Below are 22,595 nucleotides of genomic sequence, written 5' to 3'. Positions count from 1 at the left end.
GTCTCTTAAGGTTTTTCAGGAAGAAAGCAATGACAAGAACACACAGAAATCACCCATGAATTTTTGACAAGTTGCAAAGTTACAAAGGTTGCAAAATATTCTTTCTTAGTACTTTGCAAGAAACCTGTATGTCTATCTCAGTTAAGCATTGGTGAGAACTACAATAAATTGAATATGATAAAAACAGAGGATTATCATCCTATATGTGGAATTTAAAATTACTTAAAATTTAAAATTACTTTGACTTTTCATTATTATAAGAAGAAAAATTGCTTTTTTTCAGTGATTAATTAAGGCCACTCAACCCTCATTATCTTTTTGTTTTGGTCCCAAGCTGTATTTGTGATTCTGTGGGGCAAATAAGTTAGGAAATTTTTTTTTCTTCTCCTTCAAGTAATTTGTCGTGTTGCTGCCTCCAGTCACCATTAATGTTTTACTCTGCTTTTATGTTATTTTAAATTATGCTTAATTAATTGATACTAGAAAATGAGAGCAAGTCACAGTTTAATTAGAATGTTAGGAATTTTTTCAATCTTCTGCCCTCCTTTAGAAATGTGTGATAAACTCCTTCAAGATTAAGCTATGAGTCTTCGAGATAGCAGTCAAAGCACTTGTATCCTCCTGTGCTGTAATAACACTCGTCGTGTTCAAAACCTTGCCTTTGTACCATTTGTGCTACCATTCAGACTGAAAATAGAATTCTGTCCTCTTGAATGGACTTCAGCAGATATTGTTACCACAGAAGAAAACAGGTTTTAGTGTGCGCAGTTTGTGCGCTGTATCAATTTCTGATTTCAGTCAAGTCCTATACACTTTATTTTTTTTTTTTCTTTTTTGTCTAACCAAGCTTTGCTTAAGTTGCCAGGAATCTAACAGGAGGACAAAGTGTCAAAAAAAAAAAAAAAAAAAAAATTAATTGTGTACTTAAAGGACTCTCTGGTTAGGAATATTTAGTCTTTCATGGGTTATTTGTCAAATCAGGTGTATATAAACTGTGTACAGGAGCAGCAGAGATGTATACCTCTGTACTCTTGTTCTTGTGTGTTGCCTTTAAAAGCATTCTATAGCATTTTTAAATGTAAATTTATCAATAACTTGCACCTCTTCAAAATTTCACTATGAACTTCAAATCAGCTTTGCAGGAGGAAACTTTATAAACAGTTTTTGGTTTCTTTTAATAATTTCCCAGTTTTCTCAAAGCTTTTATTTTTCACCTGAAAAAAATGCTAATATGTAAGTATTGCAGAAGAATGCCATTAGTTTTATTTTTCTCAGGTGATCAAGTCTTCAAATAGCACTCACAATTTTAATGTGTTAGTCTGTAGAAAGTGTTACAATAACATGTTTTAAATAGCTACAGATAGATTCCTGTAGAATTTGTAATTTTGTTGAAGTAGCATGGAATAGATTTACTGAGTGTACGTATGTATATGTTAAAGACCTCTTTTTGCTTTGGATGCATTGATGCCATTAATGATGCCATTTATTTTTTACTCTTCATCTGATGAAAATTTAAGCTATTTGTACATGTTATCTAGTGGTAGATAACACAAGTCCAAGCGTATACAAGCATAATGGCTAATGCTCTTTCTGCTCCTTCTTCACGTCTTTCCTCCTTTTGTTCCTGCCACGTGAGAATGGTTATTACTCAGCAGGATGCTGAGGTTTTCTCCGTTGGGATAGTGACATTAGAAATGAAACGGTCAAATGTGCTACACTACATGAGACTTTTTATTTTCGTTGCTTTCTTCATTCATCCTCTTTTCTTTCCACTTTTTCCTCTATTCCAATGGTAGAAAAATGCTATCAGAGAGATCCTGAAATATCACAAGGTGCCAGCAGTTAAAGGATGGTTATTTGGTTAAAAAACAGATTAAAATGAGACCTGCCACAGGTGCATCTTTATGCCACTTGCTTTTGAATGAGATTATTGATATAAAAAGTGGTTGAGAAGCCCAGAAGGATTTTGGAGTTTTGTTTGCATTCTGAGCACTGAACATGAGTTCCTGCTGTTGTGGTAATGTATAAAATCCCAAAATATTTTTAACATAATTTCTGCTTGGAAACATCTCTCTTAGCTTTAGGTTTTGTAAAGACAAAGATTCTGAACTGGTCTCTAAAAAGTGTGCATTTAACATTTTGTAGTCGTTTGAAATTTAGTGTTCAGTTATCATCATGATTTTAAGTGACATAGATGATTCTCAGGCCAAATTGTGTATCAGCCATGCCACTAACGTGAATGAGCTCTACCTGAGGTTTTTTAAGCTCACGTCTATCTATACAGCTTCTAAAGCCTTGTACCTCCAGCAGTGTTGAACTGCTGCAGTCCATGATGGAGCCAGAGCTAATAAACCCGTTTTTGGACCTGACCTGGCTGAACGCAGGGCCAATTTAGTTGGCCTTGTTCCATATTTATATGACTGGGAACGGCGGAGAGGTGCTTGGAATGTGCAAAGCCAACTGAAGCTGACCCTCCTGGTGAACCTCAGTACCAGCCAGGGGAGAGTTTATCCCTGCGTTGATAGAATTCTGGAGAAGTTTTGTTTCTTTGTCGTAAATAGTGGAATTGAAAGGAATGATCTTTCCATACAGCTTTTATAGCTTGGTAATGTTAACAGCAAAAGCAATTTCTCATTACAGCCTTCCTCAATTTGTATCCTTATTAGTGAAACTAATCATAAAATGTAACAACTTCGTAGAAGAGTAAGCTGTGGAAAAGGGCACCTTGGAAGGAATCCAATATACAAGTCGCGTGGTTATTTTTGTAATCATTTGAAATAAGATGGAAAGGTCTGACTCACTACTGACTAATTAATGGATATTATTTTAGTTCACGTGGAGGAGTTCTCATTTGCTGCACTGTAGGTTCCCTGTATGAATTTCTTCTGGGGTGCATTCCTCACAGCTGTAATGAGGACAGCCTTTTCTTTTAAATGTACTTCCATAGGTTTCGTGTTATATTGTAGTCATCTACAGCTTTTCATTACATGGCCATACTGGATATTTAATTAAATATGTAGAGTACATTAAAATAAACATCTGTGTAAGAGGATGGCTTTGGGTATTCAGTGAAAGCAATTCAATAAATTATTGAACCACTAAAACCTCTGAAGACCACGCAAGCTGGCTTTGGTGCAGGTGAACTTGCCTATAGAAAAGCTTAGTGAAATAAAGGAAATACTTGCATGATTTTCATCATTGCTTAATCAAATATCATCCTGCACCTGTGTAAAATTATTAAAATGACTAGGTTAATGCCTTATTGCTGGGTTTATGCTATTAAAAAAATGAACATAAGGCTCTACTAATGCCTTTTTAATTGAATAAAATAAAAGGACACATTTATATTAGATGATAACACAGTCAAGATATTTTTAAAAGCTTAAAAGTATCCCTATTTAGAATATAATTAAAATATCTACAAACCCTTATAGATAAGAGCAGTTGGTATTTAGCCCGTCAGAAATCCAGGCATGTGCTTAATGATAGATTTTTCAGATGCTGCAGCCGGTATTCTGCTTAAACCCTTTTGGTTATGGGTATGTAGCTTATCCAGACTTACCAGAATTAATCATATCAAAGCAATATTGAAAACAGACTGGCCGTCATCTTATTTAAGTCTGAAATACTACATATTTAGACTTGAGTGGTACAGAGCCACTTTGTCTTCACATTCCTGATTTATAAAGAGCAGAATCTTCTTGTGGCTATGTTATCTGCCCCAAATGTATGGGTTTGTGTTACTAGTTCTTGAAATAGTCCTTGGTTGTATATTATTGTATAGATGGTCTTCTTAGTAGAAGAATTATCTTTGTCAACTAGGATGCTCTTTGTAGTTCTGAGCGTGGGCTTTCAAAGTGCCTTTTTTTTTACAGTAATTTCACTTTTGTGAATTGAACATTTTATTTTAAGATTAGAAGTATGACAGTATCAATCACATGATTACTTTAATAAGTGTCAGTCTTTTTTAAAAAGAAATGATGTAATTGCTCCATGGCTTAAAATACAATACTTCTTTAATTTCATCAGTCTTATTTTGTGAGGTTGCCCAGATAACTGTCTCTTGTCTAGCTTCTTGAAAGAAAATAGACTTTGGGGCACAATCAATGGGCTTATACTAACATGAGGATAAATAGATTGGGGAACAATTGTCAGTAGCTGTTACACTTAATTTTACAAACAGAAGCTTGAAAGCTTTCATGGCTAAAATGGGTTACATGACCTCTCAAAAAAGTATTTTAAAAGAGCATCTTTATTAAAGAACTGATACAGTGAATGTGCTGTTTACCAGATACCACAATGCTGGCATAACAGCTTTGCTGCAAATAGTGTTTTCAATAATGCTTTTACATTACTAAAAATAACTTCCTACACTTTGTTAGAGATTTTTTAAAAGACAACTATCAAGTCACTACAGAGAATAAGGGAGATTTCTTAGAGACTTGGCAAAAAAAGTCACATGTTATCTGCTTAGCTTAAGGTTAAGGCTGATCTTTAGGGACCACTTTCTGAAAATCTTTTCCTCTGGTTCAAACTACCATACCTTTAGAAGCACTGATGAGTATTTACCTTGTTTGAAACCAGAAGATTGCTTCTTAGTATACAAGGAGCACAGCTTTTTTTTTTTTTTTCCCCTCCAGTCCAAATCTGAGCATGACTTGCAGGGATAATTCTGATGCAATGTGGATTTTTAATCGAAATCCAATTTAGATCCGCATTGCTGCTGGAAAATTTGCTTTGTGCATGAGATGCATGCTTAGTTTGTGTGTTTAATTACAGTACTTTGAGTTAAAATATGTGGCGTCGGTACCTTATGAGTTAATCTTTTTATATCCATTCTGTTTTCTGTAAAAGGAAATTCTTTGTACTGAGAAAGAATTTGATCCTTTGAAGTCTACATGATTCTACGTGAGCCAAACTAGACAAACATTTTAGAAGATGTGCTGATAACCAAACATTGGCCTAAAGGCTTTTTTTTTCTAGAAAATCCAGCTTTCTTGCTGGTTGATAGTGATAAAACTTGCATTTTCTCTTTTGATTTTTTTTTTATTGCTGTAATGCTGTGCAGACGTTAAATATTTTCAGGTATGTTGGTGGTAAGGCTGAATTGAGCTCTGTGTGTTTTGCTAATATTAGCATTTTTTAGGTGTAGGGTTCTGAGATTTTTTTATTGTTCCTCAGGTTCTCTTTTACCCTGTACAAGATAATGCTTAATACCAAAGATGAGGAGAGGGCAGGGAAATTGGTGTCTTTTGAAGCACTTTATAAGTCTTTAATCTCTGTAGTAATTTGGAGTTCAGTGTTTCAGAGGTGATGACGGAGTATTACTCATAGTGAATTGCTTGTATGGCCAATTTCCCATTGTGTCTCCTTTTGCAAGTCATTTGGTGCTTTATGCTATTAATGACACCACCTTGATCTTCTCTTCAGTCATTACGTGTTTGTCTTGCAAAGTCTGCAAGATCCTGTGGTGCTCAAAAGTAATGTATATGTATATACACAATATATATAAACTCTTTTGTGTGGGTGAATGTATAGGATTGTGTTAAAAGTACCAATTTTGGTTGACGTGAAGATCCTGCAACATTGTGTAACTCAGGCAGTCTGTTACCTAAATTCTGCCATGAGGTCACAGATTTCACTTAATTGCTTCTAAATATCAGGTCCTCTGCTGAATCCACTTGTACGTTGTAGGCCGCTATTTAGATGGTAAGAATACACCCCTTTCCTCCACGCATCCACACCAAGTGTTTTTATATCTGAAGTTTCCATATTTGGCATTTCTGAAAATAATACCTATACCTCTCAGGGTTTTTTTTTAAGCTTTCTGAAGATACATTTAGGTGGTAACATCAGGTAGTCCGAATTGAAAATGTTAAATATTCTCAATAATGTTTTATATCCAAGAGCAGCTGAAAGAGAAGAGGTAGTGAGGGAGTTTGGGAACTGAAGCTGTGAGGGGAAGGTGGCTTATCGGAATTAAAACGGGGCTTGGACTGTCTGTCTTTTGTTTTGGAAAACTGAGTTCTGCTGCAAACCAGATAAGAAAAATAATGATAAAATTTGTGTAGAAGTCCTGTAAAGTAATCCTGTTCATTTTGTGATTCCTGAGCCATAAAATGTCTATCAAGACTACCATGACTGTGGTGAGTCTTTGACTCTGCCATATAACCCGGTGCACAGTAACGACGCAGTAGTTTTCCGTCTGTGCAAGAGAGATGTTTGCTGAGATGCTGACTAACTGTTTTCAATTCTTTGGATTATTTTTAAGATATTGTTCATGAGAATCTGAAAATGGGGTCAGATGGGGAAAGTGACCAAGCTTCTGGAACATCATCTGATGAAGTGCAGTCTCCCACAGGTGTTTGTCTCAGAAACCGGATACACAGACGAATCTCAATGGAGGTAATTTTCTTTTCATATCAGGATCATTTAAATTGATGAGAGAGTTGAGGGTTGCTTTAATTGTTTGTTAGGAGTTGGTTGTCTTTGCAATCAAGTGTAACTATTCTGACATGTATTTCATGCAGAGAGCATTATTTTAATATTACTTAAATTTCTGTCTCCGTTTGCCACACAGAAATCAGATGGTTATCTTGCGTTGTTTCATAAGCCGTTAATTTTGAAAATCTAAATATGTTTTGAAACTTGGATTTTTGGGAAGAATTTATTAAGTGTAGCATTTGAATATCTTTCTGTCACATTCTGTGCAATTCACTGAGTATATTCAAGAAGATACACTGTTCAGACATTTTTTACTTAAGACTGTTTTCTAATCTTGGTAAAGTGATGGTCCTGCCTGCTTTGGCCTTTCCCTCTCTTCCTGTTTTTTAATGAACGGAACTTTGCAGGATGGTAAACAAAAGGAGGAAAAGTACCTTACGAATAACTGTGCGCATAGTTTCCTTTATTTATGAGTCTCATTATGAATACTAGCCACCGTTGTGCTTGCTTTGTTGTCATTTCCCTTAGCGAAGAAAAACAGAACACTTCCCTGTTTCTTGAGTGTATAAAAGTTACGGTTATAATGATGCCTTTGTTACAGAAGCATGTAGAATTTTGTAGTTGCTTCTTTAGAGCGTACGTACCAATATGCATAGTTTGTAAGATTTTAAATCTTTATTCAAAGGCTGATATCAAATACATGATTAGGGAAACACATCTGGAGAAGTTACAGTAGGGTGTACATGCCAAAACTTTTTTATTTGTGAGATGTTCCGTTATGCTTGGAATTCCAAGACTCCAGCCATGGAATGCTGATATGATTCCAAGAACTTGTGAATTAGCTGTATTAATTATTTATATTGTTTCTTGCACCTGAGGGGTTTTGTCTTCAAATTCCTAAATTTGTATGTTAATCTCAGGTTTGATCTAAAGACTCTTAAACCATTTACTTAGGAGAACTAAGGTGGGTCTATTGATTTATGCAGGATGCTTAAATTAAGAAAAAAAAAAAAGTCATTGTGAAAACTTGCGCATCAGAATGTATGCTGGAGAAACTAAAAATCAAGGAAATTACTTAAAAGGATTATTTAATTTTTATTCATTGACTGTTTCTCTGCATTTTGGAATGCACATTTAGAACAGGAAAGAAATAAGGAAATTAGTGATACATAATCACACTACCAAACTGAAATGGAAACATGTCAAGGCTTCCAGAGGGGCTAAGAACCATTAAAGGATTCTCTTTTAGATTAGGATTCAAGAAACTAAAAGAAATTACAAAAGAACTCAAGAATAGTCACTAAAGTTCAGAAGATTCCTGTGTAATATTTCAGGAGATGTCAAATAAAAACCTCTTGTCATTGGCCTGTTTAACTGTGAAACAATTCTAATATTACTGTTTAAGAGACTCTGGGAAGCTTTTATTTCAGTTTTGTTTATCTAATGCTAATTTTCTCATTTTTCTCCAAATTTCAAATGCTTGTTTCTGATCGTTAGAATTAACGTTAATTCTACTGGCTCAGTCAATGAAAGCATGAATTTTTTGGCAGCTGTTCATGTATATTCTATGAGAATTGTAACATTTCCCCCAAATCGCTTCAGTATCGATACAGGGACTTAGCCAATAAGATTTCAAGCTTAAGTGCGCACATTCTCACTTCTGAATTTTAAGAATGCTGTAATTGAGAAATATTTTTGGTTGACTAAAGTTTACTTCTTGGAATTGCTTTGCAGCAGAGAAGGTGAGGGTTTTACCTGTTTGTGCGTTCCAGAGGAAAAAAACTGTAACAGTCTTTGTAACTTTGGTTAAAATACTTTTCTAATACTAATCTTTTCAGTCGACTTTCTCATTTCTTAAGTGAAAAGGCCTTAAGTGATTACATTGTCTTTCCCTCCTCCTATTTTTCCCGTGGGTCATTTTCTGTCAGTTATGACAGATAGATAGAAATCTCAGATGCTAATTTTTTACTAATTTCTGTGAAAAAAGCTCTACATCAGGAGAGGTTGCTCATGCCAGGAAAGGTGCAGCCTTTATTAAACACCACAGTGGCAACATATGAATTGAGTCTGAACACGTACATCCATAGAAAACCAGGTTTTACTGGTTTTGCTGTTTGTGGAACAGGATCACTTTCTTCCTTGGCCTTTGAGGGAACCAGATAAAGGCTTCCTCTTGTACCAAATATTGCCTGCATGCCTTGGGTGATTTGTGCCATGGAGCTGGCTGGTTCAATAGTAGTAATTTGCTTACATAAAGAGAAAGAAACAATCTTTGTTTTGAAGTAAGTTTTTATTATTTCAGTTTTATTTTGCTGGTTTGCGGGGACCTGTCATATCTAGACATCATTGGATAGCTTGAGGCCATAGACCCTTTATAGTCATTTAGAGTGAGTTATAGTTGTATGCTATATATACAGGTTGGAGTAAATTAGTACATGTGTGATAGTATGTTTTTGCTGTAGTCTGCTGAAGTCGTTAGTCACACTTGAAATCCATTGTAGAATGTATTTGATTAAATATACAAAGTTGGATAAACTCAGTAAAGCAGTATTTCTCGTTCCTCTGCATTAAGATGATTGTGGCAGTCACACTATGACTATATCCGTTTTTGTGTTTAATTTGGCCAATATTCACGCTGTTTGTAATATTTTTGTGCATAATTTCTTGGTTATATATGCTTTTTTCTCTGAATTGACAGAAGTCCTCATTTTTTTTGAAGGTGACTGATCAGGTAAAGCTGAAACTTCGGAACAGTCCTTTTTACTTGTAAGAACTTTGTGTATATAACCAAATATTTCATGCTTAGCTTGAACTTCCCCTAGAATTCTGAAAATTAACAGCCCAAAAAAAAAAACCAACCAGTTTTTTTTAAAATGCTTACTAAAAACATGTATGCTGTAATCAAAGTGTTAATTACCAATACTGAGTATTAGTATTCCTGGGATGTTTTGTAGAATACAGATTTTGATTCTTATTGTCCATCCCCACTGTAGTGAATCATATAATAAAGCTGCTTTCTCTGTAATAATTAAATAATTCAGAGCTACAAATAAAACTGTAACGTTCTGGAAGAGCAGACAGATTCTTTTGTCCACAGTATATGAAAGATTTTGTTGAGAAAGAAAACCTGATCTTTCTAAAATTTTGATACAGAAATATTCTGGAAGATAGAGAAGTGGGAAATAGACAATGGAGATGCAACTAGAAAATGTGTTTGTTGTAGCAGAATCTCCATAGCAATAAAAAGCTGACATTTCAGAACCATAAGTTGAGCTGGTTTAGATAGGAAATTATCATATGGCAATGTAGGCTAAATATGAAGTATTTTAGACATGAAGTGGTGATACTGTGATGAGAAGGAATCCTGCTCCGTGGGGAAAATCTGCTGGGGTGAATGAACACTTCCCATCCACAGTAGCAGCCACGGAGATCCCAGCTTTCAATCTGTCATCCCCCCCAAATGACGTAAAATTTAGGCCAGCATGACTGTTACAGACAGGGAGATGATAAGCATTTGCTTCTGAATTCAACAACACTGCCTTTGTGGGACAAGATTTATTTTTTTTAAATGATTGTTCATTGTTACTGTGTGCTTAGAAAACAAAGAGAACATACCAGAATCTCATTGTGTTGCCTAGATAAAGTTTATTTTGCCTGCAATCCACAGGCTACAAATGGTCCATAAAGCAGTGACTTGCTTTTTTTTTTTTTCCCCCCTCTCCTTCCTTCCCCTCATTCAGGAACCATGCTGACAGTAGGTGTAAGCATCTATTGTGTGAGGAATTTGGCTTCAAACGGCTGTTAGGTTTTAATTAAAATGTCTACTAATCTCATGCTAATATTAATGATTACTTAGTAAATCAGTAAAACTGTTTATCAAAACAGATGTATGGAATAATTTTTTTTCAAGCACCAGAAGCAATACAGGCTAAGAACGAATTCGTATTTTAAGTGTAGTTGCTTTCATCGTGTAATGAAAAACACTCCTCCAGATCATGGAGTTACAGCTTAAAGCATTTTCACTTTGATTTGCTGTCAGGGAAGACATGGGCACTAATGCGTTAATATAAATGCATGTTTGAAGCCGTAAGTGTTTGCTGGGGGCCCTGTGCCTGTACACTTGGGTAGTGAAGGCTTCATTGAGAACTGTGGTGGATAAAAAAAGGGAGATACAGTCTGTGCAAATTAAAACATCTGTTTCCCTTTCCCCCCAGTCCAAGGTCTGTAAGCTGTCTTCTCATGTGAACTGGCAGAGGGCCATAACCCACTGTTCGCCAGCCTGTTTCCCAGATATTTTATCCTGAGAAACAGTTCCTGCCCATCTGACTGTCACATCAGTGACATGAGCGTGTTCCAGATCAGGCAGCTCCTACCACACTGCTGTCGGGTGTGATTCTTCCCCAGGAGGGTTAGCTGTAGGGTTGGTGCTTTTAGCTGAACAGAGAGAAATACAAAGGCTAGGATGTGATCCTGTAGTCATATATGCAGTGTACTGGTCACCTTCCGAAAGAAAGAACATAGATGAGAAATAATTTTTGGTGAGCTCTGCTCTTTCCCAGGGCTGTGGCTGGTTTGGGGGTCTTGACCCAGCCCAAGTAACACAATCTGGTGTTGGCCCAGCTGGGCAAGCGTGCCTTCTCCAGAGAGAAACCTGCAAAATTAATCGAGGTTTCAACTGATGTAGCGCTAAGATTTTCTGCTTGTAGGCTTCAGATGAGAATATGGTTTGGAGGTCCCCGTTCCCATGTGCAAATAGGCACTCTTGGCTCCGTTAATTGTTTAAATTCTTGAACGGCAGACTGGATGGCAGTACTGACCCAGGCTTTCGGGGCAGTACAGTGTTTAGTTTTGGAAGCAGGAAGCACTGTATCAAAGACATCTCTTGCCACTCAGGAGGCTCCCTTGGATCCCCAGCAGGCATTACTACGTGGTATCTGCTCCGAGCAAAGGTGGTTCTTTCCCCCTTCCTTCTGTGCTTGACAGCCCTCTAAACCCTTCTGCCTTATTTACTGGATTTTGCCTAATTGCCTTCTCTGCCCCTCCTCAGAATGCGTAGCTTCTCTTCTGATCATCTCTTCTGTGAATCTAAGCATGTGGTCACCTACCAGAAGATTTCAGTACTAGACTGAAAAAAATTGAAGCTGAATACAATCAAGACTTTTTTTGATTTTCAGTGGTCACTGTGTTATCTCTATTTGGTCATGCTTGGCAACCATCTCTACCTTTTGCAAGGTTACGCTAGAAAATATGCTATTATTTTTATAAATTCCTGCTTTCAAGTTCACATGAAGTTTGATGTTTTCGAAATCCCTCTTCTAAAAACACAAGTGCGTGTTCTAAGTGACTAGTATGGTTTTGACAAAAGTGATGAACCTCCTTTCGACCTGTTTGATTAGCAGACTTGCGTTTCTTCTACAGAAGAAGACTGACACTACAACAAGAAAAACAATTTCGGCTTGGATAACAGACAGACTTCTTTAATGCAGCTTTTACTGGATTTTCTAGGGGTAGCTGTCTGTTATCAGCAATTGATGCTTTTTTGCCCTGATGCTAAAATTCTTGCATTCCGCTTGCAAATGCTACTTCCCTTAGAAAAGTTACTGCGGTAGGCAGTACCCTTTCTGTAAGGCTCGGCTGTTGACTTGCTTTTTCATAACTCGGTTTTCCTTTTAAGTTCCATTTAAGAGTAGTTTGCTATCGTATTGGATGTGTTCAGCAATCTACAAAACACCTCTCAAGTCATCGCTGGAATGCAGCCGATGAGAAGTCAGTACTTGGGTACAGGTTCATATATCCTGTACTCCAGCCTGACCGTCCTGTCCGGGAAGGTCAGATTTCCAGGTTCCATATTCAAGAAGTCGGTTTATTTTGAATTAGCCAGTTTCCTTATGGGACTTTCCCTTTGGTATTTGCAGCTTTGTGTTGATGTGCATGGTTTATGTTAGTAATTGATATTACACAGAACTGTTTTAAAGGTCCAAGTTTGCGTTTTTGCAGTGATATGTTCTGTTTTGTTTCTCATGGTATTTTTTTATGGTTCCCTTCCCCTCCACCTCATTCTTCTTGTAAGCTGATAAACTTATGCTACCTTTTTCTTTGGGGCAGTTTCTCCTACTACTCTGTTACAAAAACTGATGAAAACATACAGAAACCTATGTTTAAAAGTCAAGAAGATATAGTAGTAAATGAGGCAGAGCTTGCTTTATTAGCATGTGTTACTGCCCAGCACCTACCACTGGGTCAAACAGCCATCAGACCCTGGATTTCAGCAGGGTTTATTTGAGGCTAGTGCCACAGGGTGATACATTGTTAGGTGATCATTTAGCCAGACAAACAAAATCAGACATGATCTTTTCATGGTTATTATTATTTTTCTTACTCTTCCTTATACTAAGTTCACTTCCTTACAAGCTCTCTGAGATGCACTAAAATACTAACAAAACAAAATAAAAAACCACCCAAGAAGAATTTTGAAGTATTTCTGGCACAATTTGTCACAAATTTCCTGTGTATTAATACGCTTGATGAAAAGAAAGTAATGTCTCACATTTGAGTTTTCATTTCCCCTTTCTCAGATTTTTCGAAACTGGTTTTATGTCACAGGTATTTGTTTTGGTTTGGTTTCATTGGTTGTGGATAGAAGCTCCTGGAATGCAGTTTCTGAATCCGGTATTTGTGCTGAGCAGTTTGAGCCTTTCACCTTAAAACTGCTGGGAGATATGAAGTAAATAAAAAACTGCCTGTGTTTTTTTGAAAAAAAGAATGAAAGAGCAATTTTTATTCAACTAGTCCGTAGTCTAAGCAGCATGTTCATGAAATTAAAATTCTTGTTAAAAGTATTTTGAAGAAGGGATTGCTCAGAATTCATATTTTTGACTGCTTACATGAAAAAATTCTTTACCTAGAATTTTAATTTTGTGGGTTCAAAAATACTAATTGTTACAAATATTACTGAAAAGATATTTAGAAGATTTCATAAGTTTTTCATTGTGCTGAAGTAAATAAAAGTGAAGCTATCTGTTTGCAATTCTGGTTTCTGTACTTTTAAAACAGATACTATATATTTTTATTTGAATGACCATAGCTACTGTAGATATTGGCGATAACTTTCTTGACCTACTGGCAGTAAAGTCCTTGTTTGTTGATTGATGATAGTAGATGTGCTGGGAAAATGTGGCTCCTAGTCCCAAAGTAGAGATTAAACCTTAGAATTCTTAATAATATCGATATTTCACTGATTACACTTGGCTCCTTTTCCTAGCATCTCAACACCAAATCTGGCAAACTATGTTGGGGAGAGGGCAGAGAACATGCAGCATCTGTGGTCATTGGTATTTCTTCTGGGTCTGAAATAGCCTATGGACTCCGTCTCATGATAATATCCCTGAAAATACTTTGTGTACTACATTTGATTAACATATTGGAAAAAACCTCTTGATTGAATTAATACATTAATTCCATATTTTGGATCATTATCATTTCTGTCCCAAATATAAAAAGCCACCTGGTTCAGTGCTCAAAATTGATACTTTCTTAAATTGTGTTGCATTTCAATAGACTGGCTGAAAACCAGCGTGGATTTATGGAGTGAGAGGTAGCAGTGATCCTTTGTAGATGGCTCTTAAGATTATATTTTCATTATTGCTTCTAACAGAAGAAAACGTTCCTTGACCATTTCCTCAAATTTAACAGAATAGTAATCGATTGATTGTGATTTAACATTTTCAGTAAAATAACAACATTCAGGTATAAAGGGAAAATGTATTCAGGTATAAACCATTCTGCAGAAGGCAGAAAAAAAATGTACTTTCTGCATCACAGTGAAATTATAGTTACACTTGTCAGTTGAGTGGGGGAATGATGATGGTTGTATATGCCTATAAGGGAAACTGGTACAGATAATTCATCCCAGCTGTTAAAATAGTCTTTTTGGTTACACTAATCGAGGCTTCTTTATAAAGGTGTTAAAATAGCGTGCTGCAAGGATGCTATAGGTTTCTTTTGATGGATGCATATGGTGGTGTTTTGCTTCAAGACTTTGGAGGTCTACAGGTCTGTAACCAAACCAAAATTCTCTATAAATGTTCTCTGATTTGGGGTTAGGTTTTTTTCCTGTTTGTTTTTGCCTCTAGCAGTCTTGTTGCATGTCATAATTCTGTAGGGTATCCAGTTGGCTTCAACTATGCTAACTCTCTCATTTGACAAAAATGCACTGAAATTTGATAAAGGCAACCTTCAGAAAAAACTCCGTATGGTATTTGATACTAAAATGGTACAGTAAGTACATGCATATGAGGTTGTATATTAGAACGTTTAAATTCTCACTGACATAAGAAAATGTTTTTCAGTTAATTTGTTTGCTTTGTGTATCATGAAGTAGCACATAATACACATTTTTATTTAAAATGCGCAAGAAAAGAATACTGTAAAAAGTGGATTTTTTTAATTATTTTTTTTTTTTACAGCAGCATGTCATGAAGTTGAACTTTGTTGCATAGAAGGTTATATGATGTAGCATTTTAGATCTCATTAAGTATTCTCGAGTGAAGAGAAGCACTGTGGCTTATTAGTGAACAGTTTGTGGTTGCAGCTGACGTGTCTCGCTGGTGCTCCCTGAAACTGGTGAGAAGGCCAATTCAGACCGATGCTTACACAAGAGAGCAAAGAGTTTTCATTTGATCTATCGTGAATTGTTTGGGCTGTCAGACTGACGTCTGTAGCCTTAGAAGAACAATTCTTTGTGAGGCTGTAACGGAATTGTATTGATGGAATTTAACAATACTAAGTCTTCAAAGATAAGCTAAGATTTCAGGGAGAGGTGGAGAGCTTGTTGTCTGCTACTGTATGATAAGTACCTACCTTAAGTAGTGGTTGATCTGGAAATGTAACTTCTCAGTATACTGAAGAACCAAGGCCGTAAGGATTGGTATGTAATGATCCAGCTTGGCAGTACAGTGTGTGTCATCCCCTGACTACCTTCTCCTGACAGAGCCAGCTTCCTTCTCCTCTTGGCTCCTAAACTTACCTCAGCAGATCGTTACTCACATTGTTTTGAAGAGGTAGTTTTCTGTCAGTTGACTTTCTTACACCACATCATTGCGTCGTTAGCTTAGAGCCTGTTCTCCAAAAAACGATGGGAACATCTGGCCACAGGCAGTGAAATACCGGGCTTGGAGGTAGTCGGCCATTAGATTAGCTGAAGATTCAAGGAATAGTGAACTGAGGCCGATGCTATCATGGTTTTCCCTTCCAGTTTTTCTGACGAGTTGTTTGGTACTACAGGATTGCCCTTTTTTTTTTTGCATCCTGCTTTCACTGGCAGAAGCCCAAATCTTTCTTTTTTTACTGCCGTTGTAAGTGCAGTAGCAGCATGAAACAGCCTCGCAGTTGAAAGATCAATGGCATTTGTAGCCCAATAGATTTGAGAAAGATTTATTGTTGCTACTGCAGCAAGAAAGAAACAGTCTGCAAATTGGCACATTTGTTCAAGGGTAGAAGTAAAAGTAGTCTCAGTTTTCTTTTTCTGCTTTTTGTAGCAGAGTGAGAATGGGACTCAGGAAGACTTCAACAAATCCTTCCTTGGGGCAATTTTCTGGTTTTTTATTTTTTATTATTGTTATTCTGATTTGTGAAAAAGATTAGTGTTTATTGTCTAAATGTGCTATACAAGTCAGAGACGTAAGGACTTGAATCATCAGAAGACAGACTAAAAAGTGTGAATATTTCAAATTTCAAACTGCTGCTGTTTAGAGCAGTTTTAACACGTACAGTTCAAACATTCTATGTCCTGAGTTAGTCATCTTTATTTCACTTCAGTGAAATTTACTGAAGTTTGTAGCGCATCTTGGCAAAACATAAATGGTGAGTTAAGAAAAAACAGAAGTTCTTGATTTTAATACCTGATTTAAAGTACAGAAAGTTAACAGTGTTGCTTTCACAAATAAGAATAGGTTCATTCTGTGGAAAAACGTACTTTTCTGACAGGTTTTAAGAGAAGTGAAAATTGATCTGTTGACCAGGAATGAGACTTTCTGAAAAGCGTCACGCTGTGGCACTAAAGAATTTTACATGGGCCAAGTCAAGCAAATAGAAGTAGCTAGTAAGTTTGTATGATGGAGAACAGGAGCTGAGAAAAGGATAGCTAGCAAAGGAGTAGAGTTGTTTGAGAGCCAGATGTGACAAACAGAAGATGGTAACAAACTTCTTGTGTTAAACACTCGTCAGTGGTTTACTATGGGTGGCAAGTCAAGAAGCTGGTATTTGCAACAGCATTTTGGGCCATCCAAAAGGGAACCAGAAGAAAAGAAATAAAAATTGTTCGGATTTTTGGTTTTTACTTCCAAGTATGTGTGAAAAACAGGAGGTGGTTTGGGGTTTTTTTTATTTGGAAGGCATGTTTGTTTGCTTATAATGTTAAATTACTCAACTCACAGGACCTGCAGGATTTCAGTTGAAATACCTGCCTCCTTTTCTTGTGCCCAAGTGCAAGTAGTCGGTGGTAGACAGAACATCCCCATCAAGTTACAGCAGTGCGGTTGGGCGCTAGCCAGACGGAAGAAAAGGCTCGACAAAGTGTAGCTCTTCTCAGAGCATTTGCTGTAGCTAGCGTTAGAAATAGATGGTAAAGATAAGCACGAGTTGGGGTAGTTTATCTCCATGGAAAACAAAGTGATATTAGTGTCACAAGTGCTTACATGTTTCTCTGCCATCAAGCAGAGTAAGACAAATGTGACTCTCGTTTCAGGCAAATTATAAAAATAGTATGCATTTCTCTACCAGTAATACCAGTAATAAAGCAAGACTGAGAATAAGCATTGCACATGAGGATGGAAAATGCAGTTTTGAGTTTTAGAAGGAGAAGGAAAATGCCACAAGCATTCTGGTTGCCCTAGCAAAGCAAATGGTGCCTGAGTATCTTCTCCAGCATATATTCTGGAACTGGATAAAAAAAAAAAACTCATTAAGCAACATACAGTTAACTGAAAGCTTTTGAGCATTTGACGGTACAACATTCACTGAACACTGATGGATTTTTTTGCAAAAGAGAGTTTGTTTTACCTGGAGTGATTTGTTGGCCCCAAAAGCTAAGGTTTTGCATTCCAGTAAACCTTTGCTTGTTGAGAATTACAAAGGAATGCTCCCAGATTCCCTTTGCATAGCTGAGGGTCTGTGTACACCACTTACACACCGGTTGTGTTTAAAAAAGGATACGTAAGACGAGATAGGGAGTTACTCTAATTTACTACCTTTAAAAATGAAACAAAAATGTAAAAGAATCATGAAGGGATGCAAAATTAATTAGTGTTAAAAATGAACATTTAACTCTGTAGTGTTGACAAGCTCAAAATCTAAAGTATCAAAAATTAAAGAGCATAGGGAAAATTATCAGTCTTGCCATTCATTTCATGTGCTTCCTTATTACTTCTTTGAACAGCATTGTAGCAGGATCTTGTAACAGCCTGCATTTTTAACAGCCTGATAATAATTTCCATTATAAAAGGTTTCTTGGTTTTAGTTGTTTTCCTTGGTTTAATTTTTTTTTTCTTCCTTTTTTCTAAGAAACACTAGCACATCATTAGATTCAGTTGGTCATTGAAATTTAGCATGGACAAAGTCCTCTGGCCAGGAAGTGTCTTTTTTTCATTGTTTCATGGAATTGCAGAGAGTTTTAAGAGAAATAGAAATTCTTAAAAATCGGTTTCCTAACGTTGCGTGCCCTCCATGCCAAACCAGCAGCAAGCAATGGGGTTCAGAAGAGCAAATTTTGCTGCTACCATAGGAGCAATAGGAAGATTGCAATGGGATGGCTGCAGCAGCACCACGAGAGAGCGGAGATGGCAACTGCATCTAAATGCAATTCCAGGCTTCCGACGTGAAGACCAGCCACAGCCTCTCTGTAAAGGCTGTTCAGCACCAGCGGGGAAATGAGTTGCTTCCCCTGGACTCAACAGCCGACCCAAACTGGCCAAAGGGCTCTTCTCTACCATTTGTCGTGGTGCTTGGCTGGGGTGAAGGAGGATAAAGGGGTGACATTTGTGGCCATGGCGTTTGGCTTCCACTTCCCGAGCCACCGCCAGGCATGCTGAAACCCAGCTTTCTGGGAAGCGGCTGGACACCTGCCTGCCGATGGGAAGCAGTGAATCAATTCCTTTTTCCACTCTGCTTGGGCACACAGCTTTTGTTTTCCCTGTTAAACTGTCATTACCTCCATCTCACCATCCTTCCATCTTCTCTGCATCCCACTCAGCTAGGTGTGGGCTTGGCTGTTTGCCGGGGTGAGCCCGCAGCCGGGGAATGAATCTCTTGCTGCCGTCAGGTTACCTAAGTGCCAACAGCCTGAACACTCAAAGCTCAAAATTGGTTGGTGTATGGTAGGGTTCTTGCTTTTCTTTTTAACATAGTCTCATTTAAATTAACTAAATTAACTGATGTAATTTTAGTTTCCAGTTTTTTCTATTTAGCCACTAGGAAGCGTTGTGCTTATTTCTCTCATGCACGTCTAATGAATCCCCTTTCATGTTGCTGTATAGCATTTAATTATGATTGCTTTCTTTTCCCAAGAGGTGGTTGCTTCAATTATTGCAAAAACTGGGAGGAATTAAGGTGATACAGGCAAACAAAACATCATAATTTCTGTCTTTCATGTATCTGGGTTTGCAGTCTAAATGACTTTCTTCAATTTTGCCTATTTTAGGCAGGTAGGTAAAGGATAATTATAATACAAAGAAAACTATATATGTGACTTTATATGTGTAACTTTATATATAATCTTTCAAATGTTGGTGTCATTAAAAGCTTCTGTCTGGCAGGTAACAATATTAATACATGGTTTTAAGAAAGAAGTCTTGGATTGGTTGACCTTTCAATATAGCCAAATATGCATGAGTATTGCAAGCGGAGGAGTAGGGTAGATTGTTAGGAGGAAAAAAAATCTATCAAGTACCTGCTGCAGTTTCCATGAAATCAGGATGTTTTCCTCTCAGAAAAGAAACTTTCTATATCTCTAAGAAATTACGGAGAATGGATAGTGTTTTGATTTTATTTACAAAATGACAAAAATTTAGGCTTCCAGCACTAAATACACATTTTTTGAGGGGACGAAAAGAGTGATTACTGTAATGTATGGTCCGTTATATTAGAAATATAAGTAGAGAAATTGTATTAAAACCAGATATTTTAATCCTGAAAAAATTTTCTCTCTACTTTTCCCCTCAGGTTGTGTTCTGGTTTATTTGGTTTTGATTGGTTTGGTGTTTTTTTTTTTTCAGACAGACATTGCAGAGGGGTGGGGGTGAAGATTGTTGGTGTATACTTAAAGTAGACTATTGTTTGTTGCTTTTTTCCCAAAACTGGACTAGATTTTGGCCTTTGCATCAGTAAGTACTTGCATTCAAACAGTATCTGTGTTATGCACTGTGGAGCACCAAATGTAAATTTACAGCTTAAGCTCAGTTTAGATCTGAGGATGTCACATGTCTCTGAAGTAAGTCATGGGGGGGTTGCAGTTGCCTATTGCAAAAATGGCATAGGCAGAGCTTTTGAGAACGAAGGAAGGGGAATTCTGTAACAGAATTACACTAGCACCCATTATCATATTTTCGTAGCCGGACTCCAAAGTACTGAATCCTTAGTAGCTGTAAAGCATCTTAGACTTGTTCTGTTTCCTTGCCTCTCTATTGGAAAAGGTATAACCGACCGTGCACAGTTAATGGCATGGTTTTCCAATTGCCATCACAGCTTAAAGACTGTCTTTGCTTCCTTCTTCCTGTATACCCATCAACTTTGTCTGCTTGGAAATACTTCTTGGAGATGCTTCTTCCAGGCTGTGAATTACCCCTCTGGTTGCTCCAAGGATGAGTGCTGTAGGAGGAGAGAACGTGTAAGTGGAGAGCTCTGGGGTACAATCGACTCCGTATTTCAGGAGGCCTTTGAGTCGTGGTCCGTGATTTAAGTATACCTATAAACAGACTCTGTTAAAAAACTTAGTGCGAAACAAGTGCTATGGGACAGTAAGAAGAGATCACTATAGCCGGTTTTGGTGCCATAGAGTTAATAGACAGGAGTAGGAGAAGGCTGTTTTGCCACAGGGTATATAGGATAGTGATGATGTCTGCTGTGTTCAGGAAGTTATATTGAAGAAACTCAGCCTATTGCTCTTCTGCTGTCTTGGAATTTGTCAAATTGCTGCTTTATTTTATGTTCTTGAGCAACAGGAGAAAGAAAATCAGGATATTGCCCCACTGTTGATCTGGGATTACAATAGGAAGCAGAGGCTTGATGCTGGTCCTCTTCCCAGTCTTGTTCCAGCAGTTCCATGGTTTCCTGCTGCCAGGAGCTGATCCAGCTGCTTTCTTTAAGGCAAGATGGAGCTCCTTCCTTTGCGCTCATCTATTTTGATGAGCTACCTGAATTTTCTGAGGAATGCAATAACTTACAGGGAGAATTTATCTATTTATTTTTAATAATCTGAAGCCCTCTTCAGTAGGGGAGAGACATTTTGCTTTTCAAATGACTCTAACTGCACTGAATTTGAGTTGCCTGTTACACAAATGGCGTTATAGAGCCTGTCAAAAAGGAAAATTCTTTAGTGGAAAATAAATCCCTGTTTTACTGTAGGGATTACTGCTAGCTCCCATTATAATTAATTAGTTCTTCCACTCTCCTGAAAACCACACAGGCAGTTTTAAAATTGCCAATGTTTTAAAAAATCTGAAATACCAAAGTTGAAAATTAGTAAAGAAATAGGGAGGTGCCAAAACTGAGACATCCTTTTGTTTTCTTTTAATTGAACTTCAAAACGTTGGGTCATTATGTGAACAGTACTTCTTTTGTTTAAAGACAATTCAAAAATTCGGTACCAAATAAGAAATACAGACACTGATTTTTCCAGTTACAGAAAGAAGCTGATGTTGGGCAGCAAAATCGAAGCTGACAGACTTTGTGCTGTGTACCTAAGGGGGTGTGAGGAGGGAAAGGAAAACAGGAGGGTCAGCTGCCAGAAGTTAACGCTTGGTTGGCTTCTCTCCAAAAATTTCTGCCGGTACCCAGTGGCCATAGTGAATAGCATATGTCGATCAGTCATCTGGGGGATGTATACTAGCACTTCAGTCCTACCTGAAACTCAGCTAATTGCCGAATTGCATTCATGTTTTTTTAATACATATTTTTAACTGATATTTTTTGCTCTGCTGTTGCTCCAGGTCCATGTACGGATCATGCATATACGTAGTTCAAACACATGATCAAGACTGAAAGGTTAGCAAGTTGTCCACCAAGATCTCAAGTCCTGAAAAGGCTGATGAGCCAGATCTTTGGCAACCTAAACCAATTTAGCTGCTGCCTTCCCGGGCATGCCTTGCTGCTTCTCTTACCCTGTGTTCAGGCTGTGAGCTCCTCTGACCTTACACTGAACCTCTTTGGAGCACAAAGCTGGCAGGAAGCAATGCACTTCGCCTGAGATAGTTTCTCGATGATTTAGCTTGCTGAAATAGTTCAAAGCTGCTGCAAAGACACGAGTAGAAACAGATGGCCAAGCCTGAGGGGAACCGAATGGGGGATGGAGCTGCCAGCATTTAGGTTAGCTCGGGATGCCCAGAATTGAAAGCTGGAGGTGATAGGTAAGATGGAGTAGAGGTAACATCAAGCAGAGTTTACTGCCCTGAGGTCAGTATTGATTAAATCTGAGGTCCACCAGCAGAAATCTGGAGTTTCCCTCTTCTGCTGGAGAAAAATGTGAAAACAGTGGTGATTCTAGAGATGTCCTCGCTTCAGGGTAGAATCCAGGGGGGTGGATTGTATAGTTTGATGCTGAGCATGATTTTCTTTCCTTGGGTAAACTACCTTTACTGAAATCAAATCCTGCTGTTTTGGAAATTTCTGCCTATTTTTTGTGAGTCTGAATATGTTGCCCGTTTATCTCTGTGGTGGTGACCGGCCACTTTAAGAGAATATTTGATATTTCATTTTCTGGCATGTTTGAGGTTAAAGCCAAACTAAAAATAAAAATGTGATAAGAATGTGTAGTTGACCCCCCCAAAAAAAAAATATTTTTTTTTCATTTGCTGAAAGGTGAACTAATTTTGTTTCCCTCTTGTCTTACAAATAACACATGTTATTGCTGGAAAACAACAAATTGGTGAAAAACAGAATCT

At 37.4% G+C, this 22,595-nt stretch overlaps 1 protein-coding gene across 4 annotated transcripts in view; it reads left to right on the top strand.

The window, feature by feature from the left end:
* CDK17 (cyclin-dependent kinase 17) overlaps positions 1-22,595 on the top strand; it is a 54,774-nt gene that overhangs the window by 15,420 nt on the left and 16,759 nt on the right. For all 4 annotated transcript variants that reach the window (XM_009698707.1, XM_009698709.1, XM_009698708.1 and 1 more), the window contains one exon: positions 6,272-6,405. In XM_009698707.1, coding sequence (XP_009697009.1) covers positions 6,272-6,405 — 134 coding nt within the window. The remainder of the gene's footprint in view (positions 1-6,271; positions 6,406-22,595) is intronic.

The sequence above is a fragment of the Cariama cristata genome, unplaced genomic scaffold (genome assembly GCF_000690535.1).
Source record: "Cariama cristata isolate BGI_N322 unplaced genomic scaffold, ASM69053v1 scaffold17374, whole genome shotgun sequence".
In the NCBI taxonomy this organism is placed as follows: domain Eukaryota; kingdom Metazoa; phylum Chordata; class Aves; order Cariamiformes; family Cariamidae; genus Cariama; species Cariama cristata.
The sequence above is the reverse complement of the archived record's forward strand: the minus strand, read 5'-3'. Positions and strand labels throughout refer to the sequence as shown.